This window comes from Candoia aspera, chromosome 4 (genome assembly GCF_035149785.1).
Source record: "Candoia aspera isolate rCanAsp1 chromosome 4, rCanAsp1.hap2, whole genome shotgun sequence".
Classification (NCBI taxonomy): domain Eukaryota; kingdom Metazoa; phylum Chordata; class Lepidosauria; order Squamata; family Boidae; genus Candoia; species Candoia aspera.
The window spans coordinates 64,978,942-65,003,426 of NC_086156.1; the positions used below are offsets into that span (position 1 = coordinate 64,978,942).

Here is a 24,485-nt window from a genome sequence, read left to right on the forward strand (position 1 = left end):
TGGTTGCATTAAGCACCTTGAGCACCCCGAGTCAATCAGCGCCCAAACCTCAACAGTCTTCGTGCGGGATCCCAACTTTACCTTCACATTCAGCGTGGGACAGCACTCACCAAGACATCTTCGCGCCCATCCTCCACCACCTGCCCACAGGCGCTTTTCAGAGCAGGTGGCTGGCGTTTCCCGCCAGCTCTTTAGGATCGCTTTCCTCCTCTCCCCTGAAATAGGGTACCTCCTCAACCTCGGTCTCCCCCTTGGCTGCCGTCATTTTCCTGGTCAACAATGGCGATTTGCTTGCCGTTTTTCCCGACCGCTCCACTGCCTTGGCTTTGGGGCAAGCAGCCGCCCTGTGCCCCTCCTTCCCACACCGGAGGCACTGGCCTTTGGCATAACGCCGCTCTCTCTCCTCCTCCCAGGCTCGATACCCGGGCTTCACAGCCACTGCAGCAGTTCGAGGTCCCTTGACGATCGCCGCTTGCCTCGCCGCCCTCTTTGCCTGTGAAAAGGTCTCTTGGGCATGCTCAGCCTTCCCGGCCAGCTGTATCCATTCATACAGGGTGTCTGGGTCGTCTCTTCCCAACGCCCACCTCAGGACCTCCATATTCAGACCCTCTTTGAACCGGTCTATTAATGTAGATTGGGACCAGTCCTCAATCTTCCCAGCCAAAGCCTTAAACTCCAGGGCATAGTCTGCTACTGACCGCTGCCCCTGGCTGAGCTCCTTTAAAGCTCTTTTTGCTCTTTCCTTGGCTAAGGGGTCTACAAAGTGCAACTTCAATGCCCACAGGAATTCTTCGAACTCCTCCAGCTCAGGAGCTTCGCCCTCACATAACTGAACATACCAGTCAGCTGCTCTCCCTTTCAACTTGTTGGCAATGGCATTCACTTTGGCTCTTTCTGAACGGAAATACGGCCCAAATTCATCCATATAACTCTTTGCATTGGTGAGGAAGAATGACAACTTAGTTGGATCCCCGGCAAATTAGACGCCAAAGTCTTTCACTCCCGCTCCAGGCGGCCCCTGTCCCACATCTGGTCACCCACTCGCACCCCTGCTTGCTGGGGATCTCCGATCTCGAGGTGGGGATTTTGTGAGCCGAACTCTGGGAGGTCTCGCCTCTGCCCTGTGCCGTCTCCTGCCTCTCTCCAGCGGTGGCGCCGCGGGGGGGGGGGGGAGAAGGAGAGGAATACCTAGTGCTTGATTCCCCTTCGCTCCTCACCTGGGGCCCCCATGCTATTGACCATTTCTTGAACATATACTCCATCGACTCCAGCTTCGCCTCCATAACCCTTAGTCTTTCAGGGGTTTGAGAGTCCTCCTTCCCTCGTTCGTCCACCTGCCTCCCCTGTATCCTTACAACTATTTGGGATAATGGGTATCGCTGCTTCCAGGACATCCTGGACGTCCCTGGTAGGGGTGCCTGCGCCTCATCCCAGGTGATTAGCTCACCTGGCGACTCTCTGGTGGTTTCGGATGCCCTTCCTTCTCCAGCCTCCTCTCCCTCCGAGCCGGAACTTGAACCCTCCTGGTCCTCACATAGCTCTGGGGTAGAGTTCCTCTCTGTTCTTCTAACTGTGGAATCTGGCACCACCTCACTTGTTTCGCCACTTCCACCGGTCTTGGATTTAGGTTCTGTCATCGCTAGCTCCACTACCTCACAGATCAAATCTGGAAAGAGGCTAACGGTAAAAATTTGGGATTCTCAGCTTTATGTAATGATTGCCTATCCTAACAGACTCAGACTCAGAAGCAGGAGCTTAAGAATATCTGGTTTATTAAAGAATAGTATGCAAATACAGAGAAAGCTGAGAATGAGCAAAAGCGTGCCAAATACAAACTAAAAACCCTTGGTACAAACGTAATCCCTCCCCTCGCCCAACTGTTTCAAATTCCCCAACCTCAGGTGCTGGTAACGAGTTCTGCTGATGTCCTGGGAAGAAAACCTTGAACACAGTAGATAACCCAAACACATTCCATTTCCCTGAACACAGATAACAAACCCAGCAGAAGGAGTTCACAGCCCTCTCCTAGACAGAACACGCATCAGCAACTTAGTTTGACATGCGAAACGTTACGATGTACAATGCACATTGAAATGGTGAACATGACACCAAGAGACTCCGAATTTTCCTCTAACACCACAGTTCAAAAGCATCGATCTTCCTTCGCTCAGCCTTCCTTATGGTCCAGCTCTCGCAGCCATATGTTACTACCGGGAACACCATTGCTTTAACTATGCGGACCTTTGTTGTCAGTGTGATGTCTCTGCTCTTAACTATTTTATTGAGATTTGTCATTGCTCTTCTCCCAAGGATTAAACGTCTTCTGATTTCCTGACTGCAGTCAGCATCTGCAGTAATCTTTGCACCTAGAAATACAAAGTCATTCACTGCCTCTACGCTTTCTCCCTCTATTTGCCAGTTATCAATCAAGCTGGTTGCCATAATCTTGGTTTTTTTGAGGTTTAGCTGCAAGGCAGCTTTTGCACTTTCTTCTTTCACCTTCATCATAAGGCTCCTCAGTTCCTCTTCGCTTTCAGCCATCAAAATGGTACCATCTGCATATCTGAGATTGTTAATGTTTCTTCCAGCGATTTTAACCCCAGCCTTGGATTCCTCAAGCCCAGCATGTCGCATGATGTGTTCTGCGTACAAGTTGAATAGGTAGGGTGAGAGTATACAACCCTGCCGTACTCCTTTCCCAATCTTAAACCAGTCTGTTGTTCCGTGGTCTGTTCTTACTGTTGCTACTTGGTCGATATACAGATTCCTCAGGAGGCAGACAAAGTGACTTGGTATCCCCATATCACTAAGAACTTTCCACAATTTGTTATGATCCACATAGTCAAAGGCTTTAGAATAGTCAATAAAACAGAAATAGATGTTTTTCTGAAACTCCCTGGCTTTTTCCATTATCCAGCGGATATTGGCAATTTGGTCCCTAGTTCCTCTGCCTTTTCTAAACCCAGCTTGTGCATCTGGCAATTCTCGCTCCATGAATTGCTGAAGTCTACCTTGCAGGATCTTGAGCATTACCTTACTGGCATGTGAAATGAGTGCCACTGTTTGATAGTTTGAACATTCTTTAGTGTTTCCCTTTTTTGGTATGGGGATATAAGTTGATTTTTTCCAGTCTGATGGCCATTCTTGTGTTTTCCAAATTTGCTGGCATATAGCATGCATTACCTTGACAGCATCATCTTGCAAGATTTTAAAGAGTTCATCTGGGATACTGTCGTCTCCTGCTGCCTTGTTATTAGCAATGCTTCTTAAGGCCCATTCAACCTCACTCTTCAGGATATCTGGCTCTAGCTCACTGACCACACTGTCAAAGCTATCCCGATATTGTTATCCTTCGTATACAGGTCTTCCGAATTACCTGTAATTCCTTCTTGCCACCTTTTCTTGATCTGTTCTTCTTCTGTTAGGTCCTTGCCATCTTTGTTTTTGATCATACTGGTTTTTGCCTGGAATTTACCTCCGATGTTTCTAATTTTCTGGAAGAGGTCTCTTGTCCTTCGTATTCTATTGTCTTCTTCCACTTCCGGGCATTGCTTGTTTAAAAATAATTCCTTATCTCTTCTGGCTAACCTCTGGAATGTTGCATTTAATTGGGCGTATCTCCCCCTATCACTGTTGCCTTTTGCTTTCCTTCTTTCTTGAGCTACTTCTAGTGTCTCAGCAGACAGCCATTTTGCCTTCTTGGTTTTCTCTTTCTTTGGGATGTATTTTGTTGCCGCCTCCTGAACAATGTTGCGAACTTCTGTCCATAGTTCTTCCGGGACCCTATCTACTAAGTCCAGTCCCTTAAATCTACTCGTCATTTCCACTGCATATTCCTTAGGAATATTAGTGAGCTCATATCTAGCTGATCTGTGGGTCTTCCCTAATCTCTTTAGTCTGATCCTAAATTGTGCAATAAGAAGTTCGTGATCTGAACTACACTCAGCTCCAGGTCTTGTTTTTACGAACTGTATAGATGTTCGCCACCTTTGGCTGCAAAGGATGTAGTCAATCTGATTTCGGTGTTGTCCATCTTGGGAAGTCCACGTACAAACCCGTCTCTTAGGTTGTTGGAAGAGAGTGTTTGTTATGCAGAGTGAGTTGTCTTGACAAAATTCCATCAGCCTATATCCTGCTTTGTTTTGTTCTCCCAGGCCATGCTTACCTGTAATTCCAGGTGTCATTTGACTGCCCACCTTAGCATTCCAGTCTCCTGTGATGAAAATAACGTCTCTTTTAGGCATATTGTCCAGTAGGTGCTGCAGATCCTCATAGAACTGCTCTACTTCAGCTTCTTCAGCATCTGTGGTTGGGGCGTATATTTAGATCACTGTGATGTTAGATGGCTTGCCCTGAATTTGAACTGAGATCATTCTATCATTTTTTGGATTGTATCCAAGCACTGCTTTAGCCACTTTCCTATTAATTATGAAGGCTACTCCATTTCTTCTGTGGTCCTCTTGTCCACAGTAGTAGATCTGGTGGTCATCTGATGTGAAGTGGCCCGTTCCAGTCCATTTCAGTTCACTGATGCCCAAAGTGTCTATCTTTAATCTTGACATCTCACCAATAACCACATCCAATTTGCCCTGGCTCATAGATCTTACATTCCAGGTTTGAATGGTGTGTTGAGCCTTAGAACATCGCATTTGCCGTTCACCACCTGCACCGTCGGCTGCTAGCCGTCCTTTCAGCTTTGAGCTAGCTGCGTCATCACGTCTGGGGTTAGTTGAACTCATCCTCTGTTTCTCCCCAGTAGCATTTTGACCATTTTCCGACCTGTAAGTCTCATCTCCCGGTGGTATACTGACAGATCTCTGGTTGTACTGATCCATTTAGTTTTCACGGCAAGAATACTGGGGTGGGTTGCCATTACCTTCCCCAGGGATCGCATTTAGTCTGACCTCTCTGTCATGACCTTCCTGTCTTGGGTGGCCCTTCATGGTTTAGCTCATGGCGTCACTGAGGTGCTCAAGCTCAAGCGCCATGACAAGATAACGATCCTTTACTGAAGGTGTGTAGTTTACCTTTATTAATTTCTGTTTTCCTGAAAAGACAATCTTAGGTTTAAAACTTAATTGCAGTTTTAAAATTCCCTTTTCATAGTTTAGTCTTCCCAAATATTAGTACTCTCCAGATATGTTGAATGTCGACTCCTATTAGAGTAGCCGTTGGTCAGGGATGATGGGAATTCAGAAGGTATGAGGGTTAGGAAATCTGTATTTATTTTGTTAGCAGAGATTGATAGTTTTTAAACTTTTAAAAGTTTACTTAGGTTTCAAGAAGCATAGGGGCTTACACTATCTCACTTTTCTATTGCTTAGAAAGTTACGGCCATCTTTTTTCCTATTTGGGATCTCAGCACTAGCTTCACCGTCAACACTTTCCATTACTAGAGTGCTGGCTGCCAGTTGGCTCTCACTTGATGCTTCTTTTGGTTCTGGTCCAGTTCAACCATCTTCTGGGTCACCTTTCTTATCTCTGCCATAGACCTTTCACTGATGCAAGATAATTAATGATTTCTCTGGATCTCGATAGCAATTACTTACACTCAGATGCTGTAGACTATAACTGAGTTCAAACAATACTTCTTCTGTCCAACTGGCCTTTTTTCTTTAGAGTCTTTGTTGTTAACTGAGTCCTGGGTGTGGATGGGGAGATGGGGCTTTGAAGTAAATTGTCTTTTCATGGAGCAGCTTTTCCGCATTGCAACGGCTTTAGATTTTGAGGTCACCAGGCTCAGCCAGTTTTGGGTAATCTGGTGTACAAGTCTGTCCACTCTGCAACACTGACTCTAGCAAGCCACACCTTTTTGTCAACTCCGAGCAGGTTGTGAGAGGTGTGTGGCAAAGCCATTGTAGTTTTCAGAACAAAAAAGACGTGGAATTGAACCCAAGAGCATATTTTTCACCAACTATATTCAGTTCTAGAATATTCTCAAATGACATTCTGGTCAGTTACATCATCTACTCTATATGTGCAATTAACAGATGACCCTTCAAAGAACCACAGTTACAAATGTGCAGCCTCTTTATATGGCTACTATGAGGAATTAATGTTTGCATTTTTTTCCAAAATACCTTTATCCAGTTTCAGTGGTTTATGTCACATAGCTTTCTTTTCCTCAATGTTGACTGTCTCTGCATTCAATATTTATGAAGGCTATAGCATTATAGTACACTAAGTAGAGATACTGTGGTCCCTTTTAAATTGTTCAGTTATGAAAATATTTTTATTAGTTCCAGAATTGGTACAAAAACCTCATGAAGGCCCAGGAGAAATGGGGAAGCCTGTTGTCATTCCTAAAGAAGACCAAGAGAAAATGAAGGAAATGTTTAAAATCAACCAGTTTAATTTAATGGCCAGTGAAATTATTGCACTCAACAGGTCTTTACCTGATGTCAGATTAGAAGGGTAAGTGTATTTATTGTATTTTGAAATTTGTTGTTTGGAATGAACTAGACTTAGTTTTTATTTGGTCACTGTTTTGAAACTGTATTGGAAGATTTTATTTAAGCCTTTGAATAAGTGAATACTTAGCAATGTTAAACTAGAAACTATCACTTCTTGGAATCTGTGGAGATTTAACAATAGTTAGCCCTTTTTAATGTCTTATAAAAAGTGGAGTATGTCATCCATGGACATGTCTACAGTGTGTATCAAATAATTGTGTTCCTTTTAATATTCAGGTAAGGAGTCTGTAACTAAAAGGTGACAAAGGAAATTTCTGTGTTTGTTTGTCCTGTTGCTGAAAAGAATAGGTGCTTTAACAGTTACCATACATTGTAGTTTTTGAGTCTGAATCAATTTGCTTAATAAAGTTCCTAGTGTATTGCAAAATGGGACCAAAGCTGTAAAATTTCCCTAAATTTTGAAACAAAAGAAAAAAATGCTCTAAGATTTTTGTCCTGCCTAGGGGAATTCACAATTTGGATATAGTCTTGGTGGTTATTATTTGAATATTGTTACAGTATTCTTCTTCATCCTTCTCTTCCTCATCTATATTCTGCTTTTTTGTGAGGGAGCTTGAGGCACATTTTGACTCACAAAATGTGAGTCATCTCCCACATTTTATCTCAACATTAGCTAACTGGTGACATAGCCTGGGATGAGAAAGAATTATTAACCCAGTCACCCCATGAGACTAGTGATTGAGTGATAACCTGAGTTTTCCTGTCCAAGTCCATTAATCATTACAATATTCAAGCTTAACTGAATTTAGTCTAACATGTTTTTAATTTTTCTTTTAAATGAAGCTTTAAGCTTGTGAATTCTAAGGAATGTATCATTCCATCATTTTGCTCTTTCAGAGAAGTGGCAGGCAAAATGTTAATGTTGAAAGCATAAGAAACAATCAGCATTGCATTAAAACAAAATTATATGTTTTAATTTTGTCTTTATAGCATAGATATAGAATGTGCTACTAAATTACTGCTTAGTTTAGCCATAAAAGAGTAAGCCAAAACTAAGGACATGTTAAAGGTATTGATGATTAATAAGTAATTATTAATTTATAACAATACTAATTATTAATAGTTATTAATGATAATTAATTATAATTCATCTTAGTGATCCTGGAATTACATCCTAGAATTTGGTTGAAATAATTGCATAAAGGTAGTAACTTTTATGTGTGATGAATCTCACAACTTTGCCAGAGGTAGGAGAAAGCATTTTCCCTGTTGTCATGAGTGCCGTTGAGCTGAAGACATCAGCACAACGGCACACATGACAATAACGAGGAAGCAGAGGAAGGGGCTCAAGATAAGCATAGCACGCACAACAACAGCCACAGACTCTAGCCGGAGGAAGCAGCCATCAGCTCACAAAGGAGAAAGAAGAAAAGACAAAGGCTAAGCGGATCGCGAGGCACACCCAAGCTGATAGCACAAGCACAACGGAGATCGCCCAGCTGACAGCAATCACCGGCTGAATGAGGAAACCGATGATGGGCGATCCCGGGGCACCAGCTGGGGCCTCGCAACCCTTCACCTACCGGCAAGACAGCATGCAGGACAAAGGGGGGATGACGTAACCCAGGGTGAGGGGGCGCTGACCGGCGCGGGGTATTTAAACCCCGCACCGGCGCGCTCCTCTCACTCTCAGCTTTTTTCGCAACTGACACTACGTATGAAATAAACCAGAACCTGCTCTCCTAGGAATCAGCGTCTGTGTTTTACTCTGCGGTAGGCAGTGCATGACATAAAGCTGAGAGTCACAAACTCAGCCTCGCCGAGCCCCACCGGACAACGAGCCGCGGGAGGAATAGACGGCGAGAAGACCACGAGCGATGAGGCCGACGCGTCGCGGCCAAAGCGGGCGAACCGCACGGCAAGAAGCGGAGGAGGACCGATCGAGGCCAGAGGCACCGCGGACCCCAGGAGCCACGGACACCCGCCCGGCCCACCCCGAGCCTCAGCTCCAACCCCAGAGGGAGACGGCGGCGGAGGCGACCCGGCCACGGGAGGGAGCAACATACCTCCCGAGACCAGCGGAGACCCCCCCGCCCCACATCGCACCCCAGCCACGGGCGCGGAGTGTCAGCCCAACTGCGGCAAGCACGGTGGAGGACGGAGAGGCAACCCAGCCGACGCACTCCCAAACGGAGGAAGCGGACCAGCGGACGGGACTGCCTGAACCCCACCAGCGGCTCAACCCGGCGGACACACCGATAGACCCGACCCCAGCTGCGGCGCGGATTTTGGACGGGGAAGCTCAAGCCAGACGCAGCCATGGAGGCCCAGCTACAGGACCTCAGGACCATGCTGCAATCGCTGATGTCCCCGGCGCCACCCAACGACGTTCCCGTGCAGGCCCACACCCCGAGCGGGTCGTCGCACCCCCATGGGCCAAATGCTGATCAACAAGCGGCCCAAGCGGACGAAGCCAGGAGTCGGGAAGCGAGAGGAGGGGACTCACACAACGCCCGGGCCCCAAAGGACTTCCTCATCTTCGACGGGAACCCCGCGAAACTGTCGTTCTTCATTACGAACGCCAGGGAGTTCATGGGGCGGCACGGACACTCCTTTAACTCCGAAGCGGACAAGATCGCAGCCGTGGCGATCAAACTACAAGACCGGGCGGCGGACTGGTACGTCCAAATGTACGAGTCCAACTCCCCCGCCCTCTCGGACTTCCATGCTTTCATTACTGAGATGAAGCGCTACTTTGAGGACCCACTAGCCAAAGAGAGGGCTAAAAGCGCACTCCAAAGCCTCAAACAGGGCGCACGCACTGTCCCAGACTACGCCCTCGAATTTAAAGCCCTAGCAGGGAAGATCAACGACTGGTCCGAGACCACCCTGCTAGAAATGTTTAAAAGGGGGCTCAACCGCGAAGTACTTCAATGGGCTCTCTACCGGGACGATCCGGAGACTGCACGGCTGGATCCACCTCGCGGGGAAAGCAGAGCACGCGCACCGCACCTTCCTAATGGCAACGACGGAAGACAAAACCAACACCTACCCAAAGGTACCCGCGCCACACGTGGGGACGGCCGGTCCCACATATCCAAGGAAGAAATTTACTCGCGGGCCCTGCAGGAGGTGTGGGAAAATGGGGCACAAAACGGCAGATTGCTTCTCCAGCCGAACCCCAGCGAGCGCTCCTAAACCCGCACTGAAACCTAGCCTCAAACCAACTAACCCGCCGCCACCCCCCCACCGCCGAATGACCGGAGCCACAGCGACACCGGACGAAGGCTGGGACGCTCACTGGGGGGGAGAGGACGCCGTAGACCCAGACCAGCCGGCGGGAAACGCTCCCCGCCTGCCTTAAAACGCACCGCGAGGCAGGTGGTGGGACAGAGGCGAGGATCACTTCGACAGAGCGGCGAAAGCTCCGTAATAATGGCGGCAATCAAGCTCTCTGGGGGCAACGGAGCCACCACGGCCGCGGCACTAGTGGACTCGGGGTGCTCAAAAAACCTGATCCACCCCGACATAGTCGCAAAACTCGCCCTATGCTGCCTCCCCCTCCCCACGCCGCTGGCATTTCACCAGCTGGACGGCTCAACAGCGGGAGGGACACCAGCCACAATGCAGACCGAGCCGGTCACCCTACAAATGGGTACCCACACCGAACGAACATCGTTCGTGGTAACCCACATAGGACGGCCCATCGTAGTCTTGGGGATACCATGGCTCGCAACAAACAACCCGCGCATCGACTGGGCGACCCGCACCTTCCGATTCAACGACGGCGAGTACCGGGCGCCAGTTCCGGCGGGCAGGACCAACCCCACGGTGGGACGAGCAGAGGCGGCAACCCAGGACAACACAACCACACCAGAAGACCTACCGGAGCAATACGCTGACTTCTCAGAGGTCTTCGGAGAGGTGGAAGCTGATCAACTACCCCCCCACCGCAAGACGGACTGCAGGATTGACCTGCTGCCCGATGTCCCCTTACCTAGGCCGAAGATTTACTCGATGACCCCGAAGGAGATGGCAACCCTTCGGGAGTTCATCGACAAAAACCTAGAGAGGGGATTCATAGAGCCGGCATGCTCACCGGTCGGAGCGCCCGTCCTATTCCGAGAGAAAAAGGACGGCACCCTACGGCTCTGCACCGACTACCGGGGCCTCAATGCAGCTTCCCTATCCAATAAATACCCCTTACCCCTCGTGAAAGACATGCTCACCCACCTGTCCACGGGCAGAGTATTCTCCAAGCTGGACCTTCACGAGGCGTACTACCGGATCCGAATCAGGGAGGGGGACGAATGGAAAACGACGTTCAACTGCCCCCTAGGCGCCTTTCAATATAAAGTGCTGCCATTCGGACTAGCAGGGGCCCCGGGGGTATTCATGCAGCTCATCAATGAGGTGCTGCATGAGCACCTGTTCAAAGGGGTCCTGGTCTACATAGACGACGTCCTCATCTACTCCAAAACGCACGAGGAACACGTGACCCTAGTCAGACAAGTCCTCGACAAGCTAAAACGGGCGAAACTCTATGCCAAACCCTCAAAGTGCGAATTCCATAAAGCACGCCTAGACTACCTGGGGTACCGAATCTCCGGAGAAGGCATAGAGATGGACCCCGCAAAAGTCGAGGCAGTGGTGAACTGGGAACGCCCCCGTAACAGGCGCCAACTCCAGAGCTTCCTCGGCTTCGCGAATTTTTACAGGTCATTCGCATGGGGGTTCGCGGAGATAGCCCTCCCCCTAACAGACCTCCTCAAGACTAAAGGGGTGGGGGACACACGACGCGCCAAGAACCCGGGCACAGTACTAAATTGGACTCCCGCGTGCCAAACCGCATTCAACAGGCTGAAAGCGCTGTTCACCACGAGCCAATCCTCGCGCACCCGGACCCAGAACGGCCGTTCGTGGTCCAAGCCGACGCCTCGGACTTCTCCCTGGGGGCCATCCTACTCCAAAAGGACCCCACAGGAGTCCTGAAACCATGCGCCTACCTGTCGAGGAAATTCTCTGAGACAGAAAGGCGCTGGCACGTCTGGGAGAAGGAAGCCTTCGCGGTGAAATCGGCGTTGGAAACATGGAGGCACCTACTGGAAGGAGCCACCCAACCATTCGAGGTCTGGACAGACCACCGGAACCTCGAGGCCCTCCGAACGCCCAGACGCCTCAGCCCAAAACAGGTCAGATGGGCCCAATTCTTCAGCCGTTTCAACTTTCAGCTGAAGTTCATGCCGGGCAAAAAGAACTTCCTAGCTGACGCCCTCTCCCGACTGCCCCAAGACGAGGAGCCCGCCCCAGACATGATCGGGACGGTCCTATCCGCTTCCCAGCTGGGGATGGCGGTGACCACCCGGAGCGGCGCTCGGAGGCAACCCAACCCCACGGCACAACCGACGGTGGGGCAACCAGTAACCAGACGGCGCCAACCGCAACTGCCAGGGGGGATACGCGCAGACCTCACTGCCGCCCTCAAAACCGACCCTTGGCTCCTAGCAAACCCCGACAAGGTGACGATGGCACAGGACCTGGCATGGGGGGAAGGCAGAATATATGTCCGACTCGCAACGCCAGGCGATCTTGCGCAGATCCCACGATGCCAAGCAAGCGGGACATTTCGGGTTCCTGAAGACCCTGCACCTCACACGACGCCAATTCTGGTGGCCCGCGCTGAGATGGGACGTGAAAGCCTATGTAGCGTCCTGCCCGACATGCGCCAGGGCCAAACGGGCACCAGGTAAGCCCCCGGGACTTTTACAAAAGGTGGCGGAGCCCTCCCGCCCATGGGAGGAAATCTCCATGGATTTCATAGTAGATCTCCCACCCAGCCAGAAGAAAACGGCCATTTGGGTGGTGATAGACTACTTTTCGAAACAAGCCCACTTCATCCCCTGCTCATCGGTCCCGTCCGCCCAACAACTAGCCAAACTCTTCCTGATACACGTGTACAGGTTACACGGATGTCCCGCACGCGTGGTGACCGACAGGGGCACACAATTCACTTCGAAATTCTGGCGGGCCTTCCTAAAGCTGACGGGGACCCAACAAGCCCTATCCACTGCCTGGCACCCCCAGACGGACGGAGCCACAGAGGTCCTCAATGCCACCCTAGAACAATTCATACGCTCATACACAAACTACCACCAAGACGACTGGGTCGAACTGCTCCCGTTTACGGAAGTCGCATATAATAACGCCGTCCACACGAGCACGGGGAAAACCCCGTTCGAAGTAGTCTCGGGGCGCGACTTTGTCCCCATACCGGAGCTACCGCAACCCCCGGGACCCCAAGTGAATGCTAGTGACTGGGGACGGAAGATTGCGGAATTGTGGCCAATAATCACGGCAGCGCTGAAGGAAGCACAGGCGGCCTACAAAGAGCAGGCCGACAAGCACCGGCGCCAGAAACCGACGTTCCAGGCAGGGGATATGGTCTACCTATCCACCAAATTCCTGAAGTCACCTCAACCCTCGAAAAAACTGGGGCCTAAGTATATCGGGCCGCTGCGAGTAACCCAGATAGTGAACCCGGTGGCAATACGCCTGGACCTGCCGCACAATCTACGGAGACTCCACCCGGTATTTCACACCAGCCTCCTGAAACCTGCAACCACCTCTCGATGGCACCCGAGCACGCCACTGCCCTCCCCAGTGATGATCGACGGCCAACATTTCGAAGTAAGAGACATACTCGACTCTCGCCGTCAACAGGGAATATTACACTATTTAGTAAGGTGGAAACACTTCCCCCACCCAGAATGGGTGGCGGCGCAACACGTCAAGGCGCCAGACCTGACCCGGGCATTCCACCGGACGTACCCCGACAAGCCAAAGGGGCGACAAGCCGAACCGGCCCCTGAACACCCTTTTCCCCGCGGGCCCCCCCCGCCAACCGCGCCCCCAGGGGAAAGGGCCCCCCAAGCCCGCGACTTGGGTAGACCTCCCTCCCCCCGGGACTCACCCTCCCCCCGCCCCGGGCCCATGAGGGAGTGACATTGGTCACCTGTGCATGCCTGGAGGCAACGCCCAGGATGCACACATAACAAAGACGACGCACTTGGAAAAAAGATAAGGGCCCTACCTGGAGCTGAAAAGCACCCGACCAGCCACGCCTCTCTCCTCGCCGAACTGAGCCAAACAAACGGTGTGGCCGGAGCATGCGCACGCCCAGGGTGTGGTCGGGGCATGCGCACTGGGAACACAACCTAGATGGACACGAGGTAGAGGGCGGAACAAAGGGAGGGGCGAAAACACTCCGGCGGGAAATTTAAAAATAAATAAATAAATAAATAAAAATTTTTGACAGCTCTCCTGGTAGAAAACCGGAAGGCCGGGGGGGGGGCACTATTCGGACAGGGGGCAGTATGTCATGAGTGCCGTTGAGCTGAAGACATCAGCACAACGGCACACATGACAATAACGAGGAAGCAGAGGAAGAGGCTCAAGATAAGCATAGCACGCACAACAACAGCCACAGACTCTAGCCGGAGGAAGCAGCCATCAGCTTACAAAGGAGAAAGAAGAAAAGACAAAGGCTAAGCGGATCGCGAGGCACACCCAAGCTGTTAGCACAAGCGCAACGGAGATCGCCCAGCTGACAGCAATCACCGGCTGAATGAGGAAACCGATGATGGGCGATCCCGGGGCACCAGCTGGGGCCTCGCAACCCTTCACCTACCGGCAAGACAGCATGCAGGACAAAGGGGGGATGACGTAACCCAGGGTGAGGGGGCGCTGACCGGCGCGGGGTATTTAAACCCCGCACCGGCGCGCTCCTCTCACTCTCAGCTTTTTTCGCAACTGACACTACGTATGAAATAAACCAGAACCTGCTCTCCTAGGAATCAGCGTCTGTGTTTTACTCTGCGGTAGGCAGTGCATGACACCTGTCCATTCAAATTGCATCTCCCATCCCAACCAACTAGGATGAAAATAGTAAGGCAGCCAATCAGCTACTTAGTAGAGAGCAGACTTTGTTTTGCCCTTTAGCTATTATAAAATGACACATGTGGAAGAATTCAAGGCAGTTGATTTGTGTAAAGTAAATGAAATAGTAATCTTTTGCTGTGCAGCCAGAAATTATCCTTCCAGTCCTTGGCCCATCTGTAATTCCCGTGGCTGTCATTCTGATCCCTGGCCCATTATTCCTATTTCATGAGCTGTAGTTAAATATCTGTCCTGTAGGTTTTCACTTAGGGACTGCGCTGTCCTCTCCTCAGACTATTATTCCATTGTTGCACACACTATTCCATTCCCTGTCATATCCATATCCTTATAATCAATCAATCCTCTTACCTCATAATCTCTGCAAGAATAAATAGCTTGCTGCCCAGTACTTAATTACATACCCAATCTTTTGAAGCCATTTCAGGCTGAACACCAATTTCTTCAAAAAAATGAACAAGAAAGCTCTTAAACAAAGAAGGCTGTGAATCCTTTCTGCTTTTTTAGTGAAAATGGGAGTACCCTGTCACAGTAGAAATGCCTATTGTATAATAAAAGCTTTCTGTTACATAGGTTCTGGAGAACATTTTGGGGAAGTTTCAATACAGATTTTACCTTAAACATTTTTTATTTGTTTCAGGACTTTAAAGTCATTGAAAAAAACTTGCCTATTTTAAACCACTTAAACAATCAAACAGACAAGGTTTTTTTGTGGGCCTTCACATCAGTAATTACATATATAAATGTACCCCGAGAAAAGAAGAGAGCCAGATGGGAGACACTAATGTAGAGTAAATGGCTGATGAGGTGCTGTTTGGCTATTGGTTAGACCAGAAGGGTCTATTGCTTAGTGGGAAACTTAGTATCCTGTTACCTTGAGTTAGACGTACAAAATTATTTGAGATTTCATTATTGTTCCTAATCTTGGAAGTCCTGGCAAATCCAGCATGCCTCATTAGCATGTGAATTAGCATGTAAATTGAGTTGTCCCACAATGCAACTCTGAGGAAGCTGTTTGTTGCCACTCCCACTTCCTCTCACTCTCTTTCCCCTTCTTCCACCCAGGGAGAAGCAAGCATGCTGCTCTGCTCTCCATTCATCAGGGCCATGTGCTCAGGCCTTGATGGTGAATTCTGCCCCTTTCTTCCACACAGCTCTTGGCAGCTGTAGGGCTGAGAGTTTAGGGCAAACTAAGTATTTAGAAAGAACAGAAGAACAAAGGAACGCCATCTTTTCCACCAAGATGGATGTTACCGAAGCAACAATAAAGTCAGTAAGAAATTCTTTTACTTAACCTAATCTGTCTAAGCATGTGATTCTTTATGCTTGGGAGGGCTGAGTATGTAAGATCAATAACCTGTGTTTCTCTGACATGCTCATTGAAGCTATCTAAGATAATTTTCTTTTTCTGTGCCAGCTTCTCAGCTGTGTCATAAGCTCTGCTCCATTTCAGTGGTTCTATCAGGCCACTAAATTGGCTTCATCAGGTTATGGGCCCAGTCTTTCTCAGAAAGAGAAATTTTCTTTTGGGCTTGTTTTGTTTTTGAGAGAATACTCAGTCTAGCTACTGAGGGGTTATTTTACACAAAAAGAAAAAACCTTAAGCATAAAGTAAAGAATTTTTTCTTTTTGAAGTGATTTTTAAATCCTTTTGCCTAGACAAAGATGGCCAGTGTACTGCCTTACAATCTGATGATTTTTAAACTCAAACCAGGAGATTTTTATCCCTGGAGAATTTGGGTGAGCACATCAGAGAAACACAGGTTATTGATCTTACATACTCAGCCCTCCCAAGCATAAAGAATCACACTCTTAGACAGATTAGGTTAAGATAAGTAAAAGAATTTCTTACTAACTTTATTGTTGCTTCGGTAACATCCATCTTGGAAAAGATGACGTTCCTTTGTTCTTCTGTTCTTTCTAAATACTTAGTTTGCCCTAAACCCTCAGCTCTACAGCTGCCAAGAGCTGTGTGGAAGAAAGGGGCAGAATTCACCATCAAGGCCTGAGCACATGGCCCTGATGAATGGAGAGCAGAGCAGCATGCTTGCTTCTCCCTGGGTGGAAGAAGGGGAAAGAGAGTGAGAGGAAGTGGGAGTGGCAACAAACAGCTTCCTCAGAGTTGCATTGTGGGACAACTCAGTTTACATGCTAATTCACATGCTAATGAGGCATGCTGGATTTGCCAGGACTTCCAGTACCTAAAAGGGCATGCAAAATTTGCTTCAGCACAGTTAAGACATGTCAGAAACTATAAGCTCCATTAATATCCCAGTGAAATAGTTTAGATCTTCTTTTCATTGTTTTGATTAAGTTGGAAACTCCTAGCCTTCAGAAAGGGCGTTAAAACCTGGCTATGCCACCTCGACTGGGGCAAAAGGGGGGATAGTCAATTGTGGAGGTGGCTGGTACCTTGATGCGGCCCCGGTAAATTTAATTAAGACCATCTTGGAATTCATATTTTATATTTTATATTTTCATATTTTTTCATATTTATATTTTATAATGATTTTTTATTCTTTTATTTATTGTAAACCGCCCAGAGTCATTGTTGCATGAGATGGGCAGTGGAGAAATTCAATAAAGACCATCTTGGAATTCATATTTTATATTTTATATTTTCATATTTTTTCATATTTATATTTTATAATGATTTTTTATTCTTTTATTTATTGTAAACCGCCCAGAGTCATTGTTGCATGAGATGGGCAGTGGAGAAATTCAATAAATAAATAAATAGTATCTTTAACATATATATTAGAATATAGGCTATTCTTGTTTTCATATCCTAAAGAAAGAAGTACAGCTGCTAAAACATTTTGGATATATCATGTCTAAACACCTTAATTATAAGGGTGAGTTGACAAAGGGCAAAGAACATGCTTATAGCCAGATTTCCCCATAACTTTCACTTACTAGGAGCACATGCTTTACAGTATATGTGTTTTAAAGTCTCAATAGTCTACATGTACCTACCTGGAGAGCTCCAGAAACCATTTTCTAGGTATACTTGTCTGGTGAAGTTTAGCAAGTGGCTATAGGGAATAAGACATCTTCTGAAGTTACATTTGGGATGTGAAATGTTCTCCTTAAATATGCTACTACTACCGTTTTGATATCAGATAAAGAATTATTTTTATTTTTTCAGATCTGATCCTTTATTTATTATCAGGAGTCTGTATGCTTTATTGGTTAATTTTTCTGTTTTTTATCCTGTAATATAGAATACATGTACTATATTCTATACTAAATTGCCATATAAATTGTTGTGTTGCTTTATTTTTATATTTTTAGATGTAAGACAAAAGTGTATCCTGATAACCTTCCTACAACAAGTGTTGTAATTGTTTTTCATAATGAAGCTTGGAGTACTCTCTTACGTACTGTTCATAGTGTAATAAACAGATCACCAAGACACATGCTGGAAGAAATTATCCTGGTAGATGATGCTAGTGAAAGAGGTAAGAATTTTATCATTGATTGTATCAGTTGCCATTTGGGCATACTGCACAGATTCAGACATCTCTTGGCATAGCTCTAAGGATTGCTTCATACAAAGGAGATTTGTAACCCAGGTAATATTTATGTGTAGTAGAAATTGTGCCTTAGCATTTGGAATAAAAATTACAAATTTCTTTCAGAATAAATGTATATCTGGAGAATGTTTGAAATCTCCCTTGATTTTGGTGATATGAAGGAAGGTTCCAGGTTTGGCCATTGGTTTGTGTTAGGTTTGTAACAGGGCAGATTGAAGATGAAATTTAAATTATTTCCAGGATTGATCATAGTGCAGTATATTATCATGCTTGCCTGCACTAAAAGAAAAAGTCTTACTCATGCTGTTTCAGTTCTTTCAATTAAATGTATTGTAAGATTTTTTCCCTAAATAGCCAGAGTCCTGTGAGATTGTCACTTCTCATAAGATTCTGGTGTTCTTATCTGAAATCTTTGGTGAACTTATGCAAGAATCTCAGTTTTGTGAGATCAGGCAATCTCACAAGATTTTGGCTATTTTTAAATATTATTTGTATCCATACCAGGGGTCCTTCTCAATGCACTCTCAACCATTGGGAACCATTGTGGTAATGCTCAGATATAGTTTATGTGAAATCAGTGTAAGGTTATGGCTATTTTTAAAATATTATTTTATTTGTAACCACTCTAGGGATCCCCTCATTAGCCAGCACCTAGTTCCCATGGTTTGTATCATATGATAATGGGAATGAGGAGGCTTGGTCAGTGTTTTTGTATTCATTGTGGAGAACATAATGGACCCAGTGGAGTAATAATGGTAGACTCCTTGGCACCCAAGGTTGTTCCATTGAGGATGGCAGCCAAAGACATGGCAGCAGGGAGCTGGGACAGTAGGAGTAGAGTCAGACTGAGAGACTGCATTGTTTTGAGCTCTGTGGCTGTTCAAGAGTTTTGCTCTCTGGGCCCTGCCCTGGGCTCCTGTTTGCTCAAAATGTCTCACTGTCTTTTGCCTTGGGGGTAGATTTGGGCTGTTAATAGGTTGATTACCTGTGGCATTATGTATGGCTCACCTTGGATTGTATTTGTTGGGGTTTGGGGAGTAGTGAGGAAGGTAGGATGTGTGTGTGTGTGTGTGTGTGTGTGTGTGTGTTTTAACATGGTGCCAATATGGAGGCATGTGAAGGAGGCTCAACTGTTATGGTTGTTTTTGAGAACTTTGAGATGGTGGGGAAAAGTTGGAGTGAATCTTGGCCAGAGTGTTTGGCAGCCAGGCAATTTGTGGGGTGTCATCCAGGGTGCTGGGAGGAGAGATGCTGTGTAAGCAGAGCTTTGCTTCACCCAGTAGCAGCAAGGCAGGAGGACTTGGTGCTGGATCCAAGCTGCATTTTCATCATTGTGGCTGGGGTGTCCCTGCAGTGGAGGCTCCATGGAGAGTCAGCAGCATTTCCAACCTTGGAGGTTTCAGAGTGCTGCAGATCAGCTGATTTGGTGGAGGCAGAGGCTGGATAGTGCTGTGACTCAGTGGGGGAAGCAGCAGGAGAGGAGAGGAGAGGATCTGCCTGCAGCCACCATCTTGAGGCTGGCTCCGGCATGGAGTGGAGGCTGGTCGGTTCAGACCAGCACAACGAAGTGGCAGTGGCTACAGCATTGTAGTAGGACCCTCAGGGCATGGAGGACTCAGGCGCTTGGGTGAATAGCGGCAGCAGGAGTGGGTCTAAATCCTGCAGCTGTTGCTTGACTGGCCATGTAGATCAGCAGCCATACTGGCAGTTTCCATTGCCTTCCTCCCAGGATGTATGACGGGAATGGACTGGGCTTTGCCTGATGGCTGGGATGCTGGGCCAGGCCTGGGAAAACATCACTTTGGACTCTGGCTGTGTGGAGGAGAAGATCTGGGAGTTCTACCAGCTGAGACTATTTCAGTAGTGGAGGCACAGTGGGGTTGTGCTGGCCTCCTGCCCTCGTATGAAAGGCAGGGGGGCTGAGCCCAACTTGCTGGGTCTGTTGAGTGTGGGTCTCCCCCTGTAACCTGGGTAGCGGTGGGAGAGGGAAGGAGAAGGAGAGTAGAGTGTTTTGTATAGGTGGGAGGGAGGAACTGCCCCAGGCACAGGTACTGAGTGCAAGGCAAAAGTGCTAGGTGCAGGGGTTGGGGTGTAACCTCCTGCTAGGAATAGAAGGTGCTGGAAAATGTGGTTGTTTTTGGATGGTCCCATTAGCTTTCGGGGGCAGGAAGGCGTGGGGTGGGATGGCAAGGGGTAGTGGGCAGGGAGCGACATTGAGGTGATGACAGGCATAGGCAGATATGGTGGGAGGCAGGGGGCGGGCCACTCTCAGGGAAGGTAGACCCAGTGGTTAGAGCACTGCTGGAGGGAGACCAAGGATGAAGCCGACTGAGCACAGGTACAAGACTTTATTAGGACTTACCTTTGGCAGTAAGAGCAGCGAAGCATGCTTACTTCTCCACTCTCATTGTATCCACAGATGGCCAGGTAGGCAGGGTCCTCCTGGGTAAGGGGGTGGCAGATGAGCCCTTGCAGGGTTGCTGTGAGAACTATTCTAGGCGTCTGTTGGATAAAGTCACTGAACTTCGTTCAAAGTTGGACTCTGGCTAGGCAGATCCAGCGGAAGTTACCAAGGCATGTCTTAGCTCGATTATCTGGGAAGAGTTAAAGCCGGTCAATCCTGAGGAAGTCGACAGAGTCCTTACTGCTGTGAGCAATGGCACCTGAAGTCTAGACCCATCCCCATCCTGGCTAATTAAGGCCTCCTGGGAGGTGGCATGTGGTTGGGTCCAAGTGGTAGTAAATATCTCTTTGTGGTTCTGCCAGCCTTGAAAGAGGAGGTGGTTTGCCCCCCTCCTCACGAGGCCACCCTTGGATCCTATGGTTTTGTATAACTTCTGTCTAGTCAACTTCTTGTTGAGAGGGTGGTGAACTCCCAGCTACTGAGGGCTTTGGATGAAACAGCTTATCTGGACCCTTTCCAGTCCGGATTCAGGCTGGGCTATAGTCCAAGACAGCATTGGTTGCACTTGTCAATGACCTTTGGAGGGCTCAAGATGGGGATGGTGTGTCCATCCTGGCCCTTCTGGATCTTTCAGCAGCTTTTGATACTGTTGACCATGGTATCTTGCTGGACCAGCTCCAGGGAATGGGAGTGGAGGGCACTGTTTTGCAGTGGTTCTCCTCTCTGTAGCTGGTACAAGCCAGTGCTGGTGGGGGAAGAGAGATCCAGCCCTAGGCCCCCATTATGTGGGGTGCCTCAGGGCTCAAGTCTCTCTTCCCTCCTATTTAACATCCTTTTTAACATGTATATGAAGCTGCTGGGAGAGGTCATCTGCCGGCAGGGGGTTCGGTATCATCAGTATGCTAATCAATATTTGGTAACATCAGTATACATCTCTACCCCATGCCAGGCAAGTGATGCTGTTCAAGTACTGGCTTAGTGCCTGGAGGCTGTAAGGGCCTGGATGGGGAGAAACTGGCTGTGACTCAACCCTAGCAAGGTAGAGTGGTTGTGGGTTTTTGTCCGCCACCTTGGATCAGGAAAGTTGACATGGGTAACACTCCCCGTACAGATCTGTTGCACAATTTGGGGGTCCTCTTGGACTCACAGTTCCTGCTGCTTCCAGCTTCCAGCAGGTGGCAGCTGTGGCCAGGGGGGCCTTTGCACAAATCCATCTTGTGCACCAATTGTGCCCGTTCCTGGACCGGGAGGCCTTGCTCGCAGTCACCCATGCCTTAGTCACCTCCTGTTTGGATTACTGCAATGCGCTTTACATGGGGCTACCCTTGAAGACCATCTGGAAGCTGCAACTGGTCCAGAATGCAGCAGCATGTGCAGTTTTGGGTGCCCCACAGTTCACCCAAGTAATACCACTGCTGCGTGAGCTGCACTGGCTTCCAGTTGCTTTCTGAGTACAATTCAAAGTGCTGGTTATCACCTTTAAAGCCCTACATGGCACAGGGCCAGGTTACTTGTGGGACTGCCTCTCCCTGAGGGTATCTGCCTGTCCTGCTAGTTTAGATAGGGTGGGCGCACTCCAGATCCCATCCCTTAAACATTGCCATCTGATGGGATCTTAGAGGTATGCCTTCTCAGGCAGCCCCAATCCTTTGGAACAGCCTCCCACTGGAGATCAGAGGGATCCCTACCCTTTTAGCTTTCTGGAGGGCTGTGAAGACCTGGCTCTTCCCCCATGCAAGCATTGAGCTAGGATGGGGGGTTGAGCTGTGAGGATGTTTGGTCTGGCATCTGGGGGGAAGGATACCTTTGTTTTTAACTACCTTTTATAGATAGTTGTGAGCTGCCTAGAGTCGTTGTATGAGACAGGTGGCCATATAACTCCTATAAGCAAGCAAGCAAGCAGGTAGGTAGCTAGGGAGGTGTGGGTAGATGGTCTACCTGCAGTAACATAGCAACCCTTGGACTGCTGAAGTATCTGTGGACAGAAGCAGACTAGGAGATTGCTGTGGTCTATTGTGGGGGTCTATTGTGGTCTGTGAGTGTAGTTGGATGGAGGTGGATGAGGTTGGATTGGAGTGAGGGATGAGTATGGTTGGATGAGTCCCTTGACCTAGGTGTCTGTGTGAGGGGGTGGAGGTTAGTGGAGAAGAGTGGTACTGTCAAGGTTGTGATGGACAGGAGAAGATAAGGCAGAAATCTGAGGGTGGGCCATGCTTGGGGACAGTGGGCCTCTGGTTGGGTGCAGTCCTGCCTCCCAGCCCTCATATTGATCCCTGATGCCAGGCCCTGGGTTCCAGCTACTGCTATTGGGTGCCAGATCAGTATGTTTCCTCATTCCTCATTTGATCATGATTTTATCATGAATGAGGCAGCTGACCTGCTATGTATAACCGAGACCTGAGTGGGCCTAGAGAGGGGCATTCCATTCTTGAAGATATGTCCGCTTGTCTTTCAAGTTTGGCATCAGCTATAAGCCAAGGATGGGGTAAGGATGATAATTGTCATTTGGAATGCTTTGATGGATTTCAGAGGCTCTGCCCACGGATAACCAGATGTGAGATCCTTTGGTTGAATTGGGTTCTATGGAACAGTTGGTTTATTGCTCTTCTACTGCTTGAGCTGCTAGACTTGATAACCAGGTTAGCAATTGAGTCCCTGAGGCTGCTGGTTTTTGGGAATTTCAATTTCTCCAGGGTGGTGTAGAGTCTGGGACACAGTTTAGATCTGTTTTTTTCTTGAGGCAGTTGTGACATGATCTGATATTGGAAGGCTTTACTATCGATCCTTTGTCATGGTTGGATCACCCTCTGATTGCTTTTGGTTTGCCAATTAGATTGGTCCACCCCAGGTGACTAATAGATCCTGATGGGTTCCAGAGGGAGCTTGTGGTTTTTCATGATAACCTGGTGGCAGTTTAACTGAGGCCCTGAGATGTGCATGTGACAAGAGCCTTGGATCTGATTGCTCCTATGTGGTCTCTTGCTGTGGGTCAATCTTGGAGTGTTCCTTGGTTCTCTGACATGAAGCACCAGAAGAGACCTTTAGAGCACTGTTGGAGAAAGTGTGAATCTGATCAAGCACAAATAAGAGCCCATATTAGGGATTACATTGTGGAGATAAGAGTTATTTTTCCACAATGTCTGCAGATAGCTGTCCAACAGCTCTGCTCAAGGTAACTCACTCCTTGCCAAGGAGGGACAAGTCACAGGTTCATCTGCAGGGCCATTCTGAGGAATATTCTAGATATCTGGAGGATAAAGTTGCTGAGAAAGTAGGTATGGCCTGAAAGGTATTGTGGAAATCTAATTGATGAGAGCTGATTGGAACACAGAACCTAAAGACAATTACTGTTTTAAAAAATATACAGCACAAAAAGGGAGGTGAAGTGGCTTTGTATGTAAAGAAATTCATGACCTTGAATATGGTAGTCCTGTTGAAAGCATCTGGGTAAGACCAAAGGAGTAAGAAGAAAAGTTGTATCTTTGTGGGAGTTTACCATGAACCATCCACCTATGAACAGGATGTGAATGATGCTTTTCTAAATCAACTCATCAAGTTCACAAGAGGGCAAGAATCGAACTATCCTGATATTTGCTGGAAAACCAACTCTGCTGGTGTGGGAAATCCAAGATATTTTTTCTGTCTCTTGCTGATATTTTCATTTTTTCAGACAGAAGGAGGGATCTGTTGAATGAAGTGAAGGTGACAGCACCTTGAGAAATAATGACCATGTTGGGTTGGAATTCAAGTCGAAGTTCAAGGGGAGAAAAAGCTGAGGTCAGTCATGTACCTTGGACTTCAAGAAGGCAGTTTTTAATTAAATTAAGTGAATAAAATATGATGGCTCAAAATCTCAAAGAATAAGCACCAAAGGGTTGAGAAGACTGAAAAACAAAGTAAGGACAGGAACAATCTCTGTGAGAAAAAAACAAAAAGCAAAGAAGAAGAGGAGGAGGAGGAAGATGTTGTTTAACAATGAAGTATTATAAAACCAATTTATACCAATATCAATCTCACTGTTAATCTAGAAAGTGAAAAGGTGTACAGTATAAGAAATGGAAACAGAGGCTAATAACTAAAGAATACAGCCTGGTAGTTTCAGCCTCTATGAATAGAGTCAGGAAAGCTAAAGCTTAGAATGAAATAAGGTTGACAAGAAATGTGAAGTAGAATTGGGGG

At 47.8% G+C, this 24,485-nt stretch overlaps 1 protein-coding gene across 3 annotated transcripts in view; it reads left to right on the forward strand.

Annotated features, from left to right (window-relative positions):
- The window catches only part of GALNT1 (polypeptide N-acetylgalactosaminyltransferase 1), a 96,941-nt gene that overhangs the window by 20,406 nt on the left and 52,050 nt on the right, over nt 1-24,485 (forward strand). For 2 of the 3 annotated variants that reach the window (XM_063300319.1, XM_063300320.1), the window contains exons 3-4: nt 6,240-6,414; nt 17,661-17,827. In XM_063300319.1, coding sequence (XP_063156389.1) covers nt 6,240-6,414; nt 17,661-17,827 — 342 coding nt within the window. Of the gene's footprint in view, nt 1-6,239; nt 6,415-17,307; nt 17,371-17,660; nt 17,828-24,485 lie in introns of those variants that run through there. The other variant, XM_063300321.1, reaches the window with a different exon arrangement.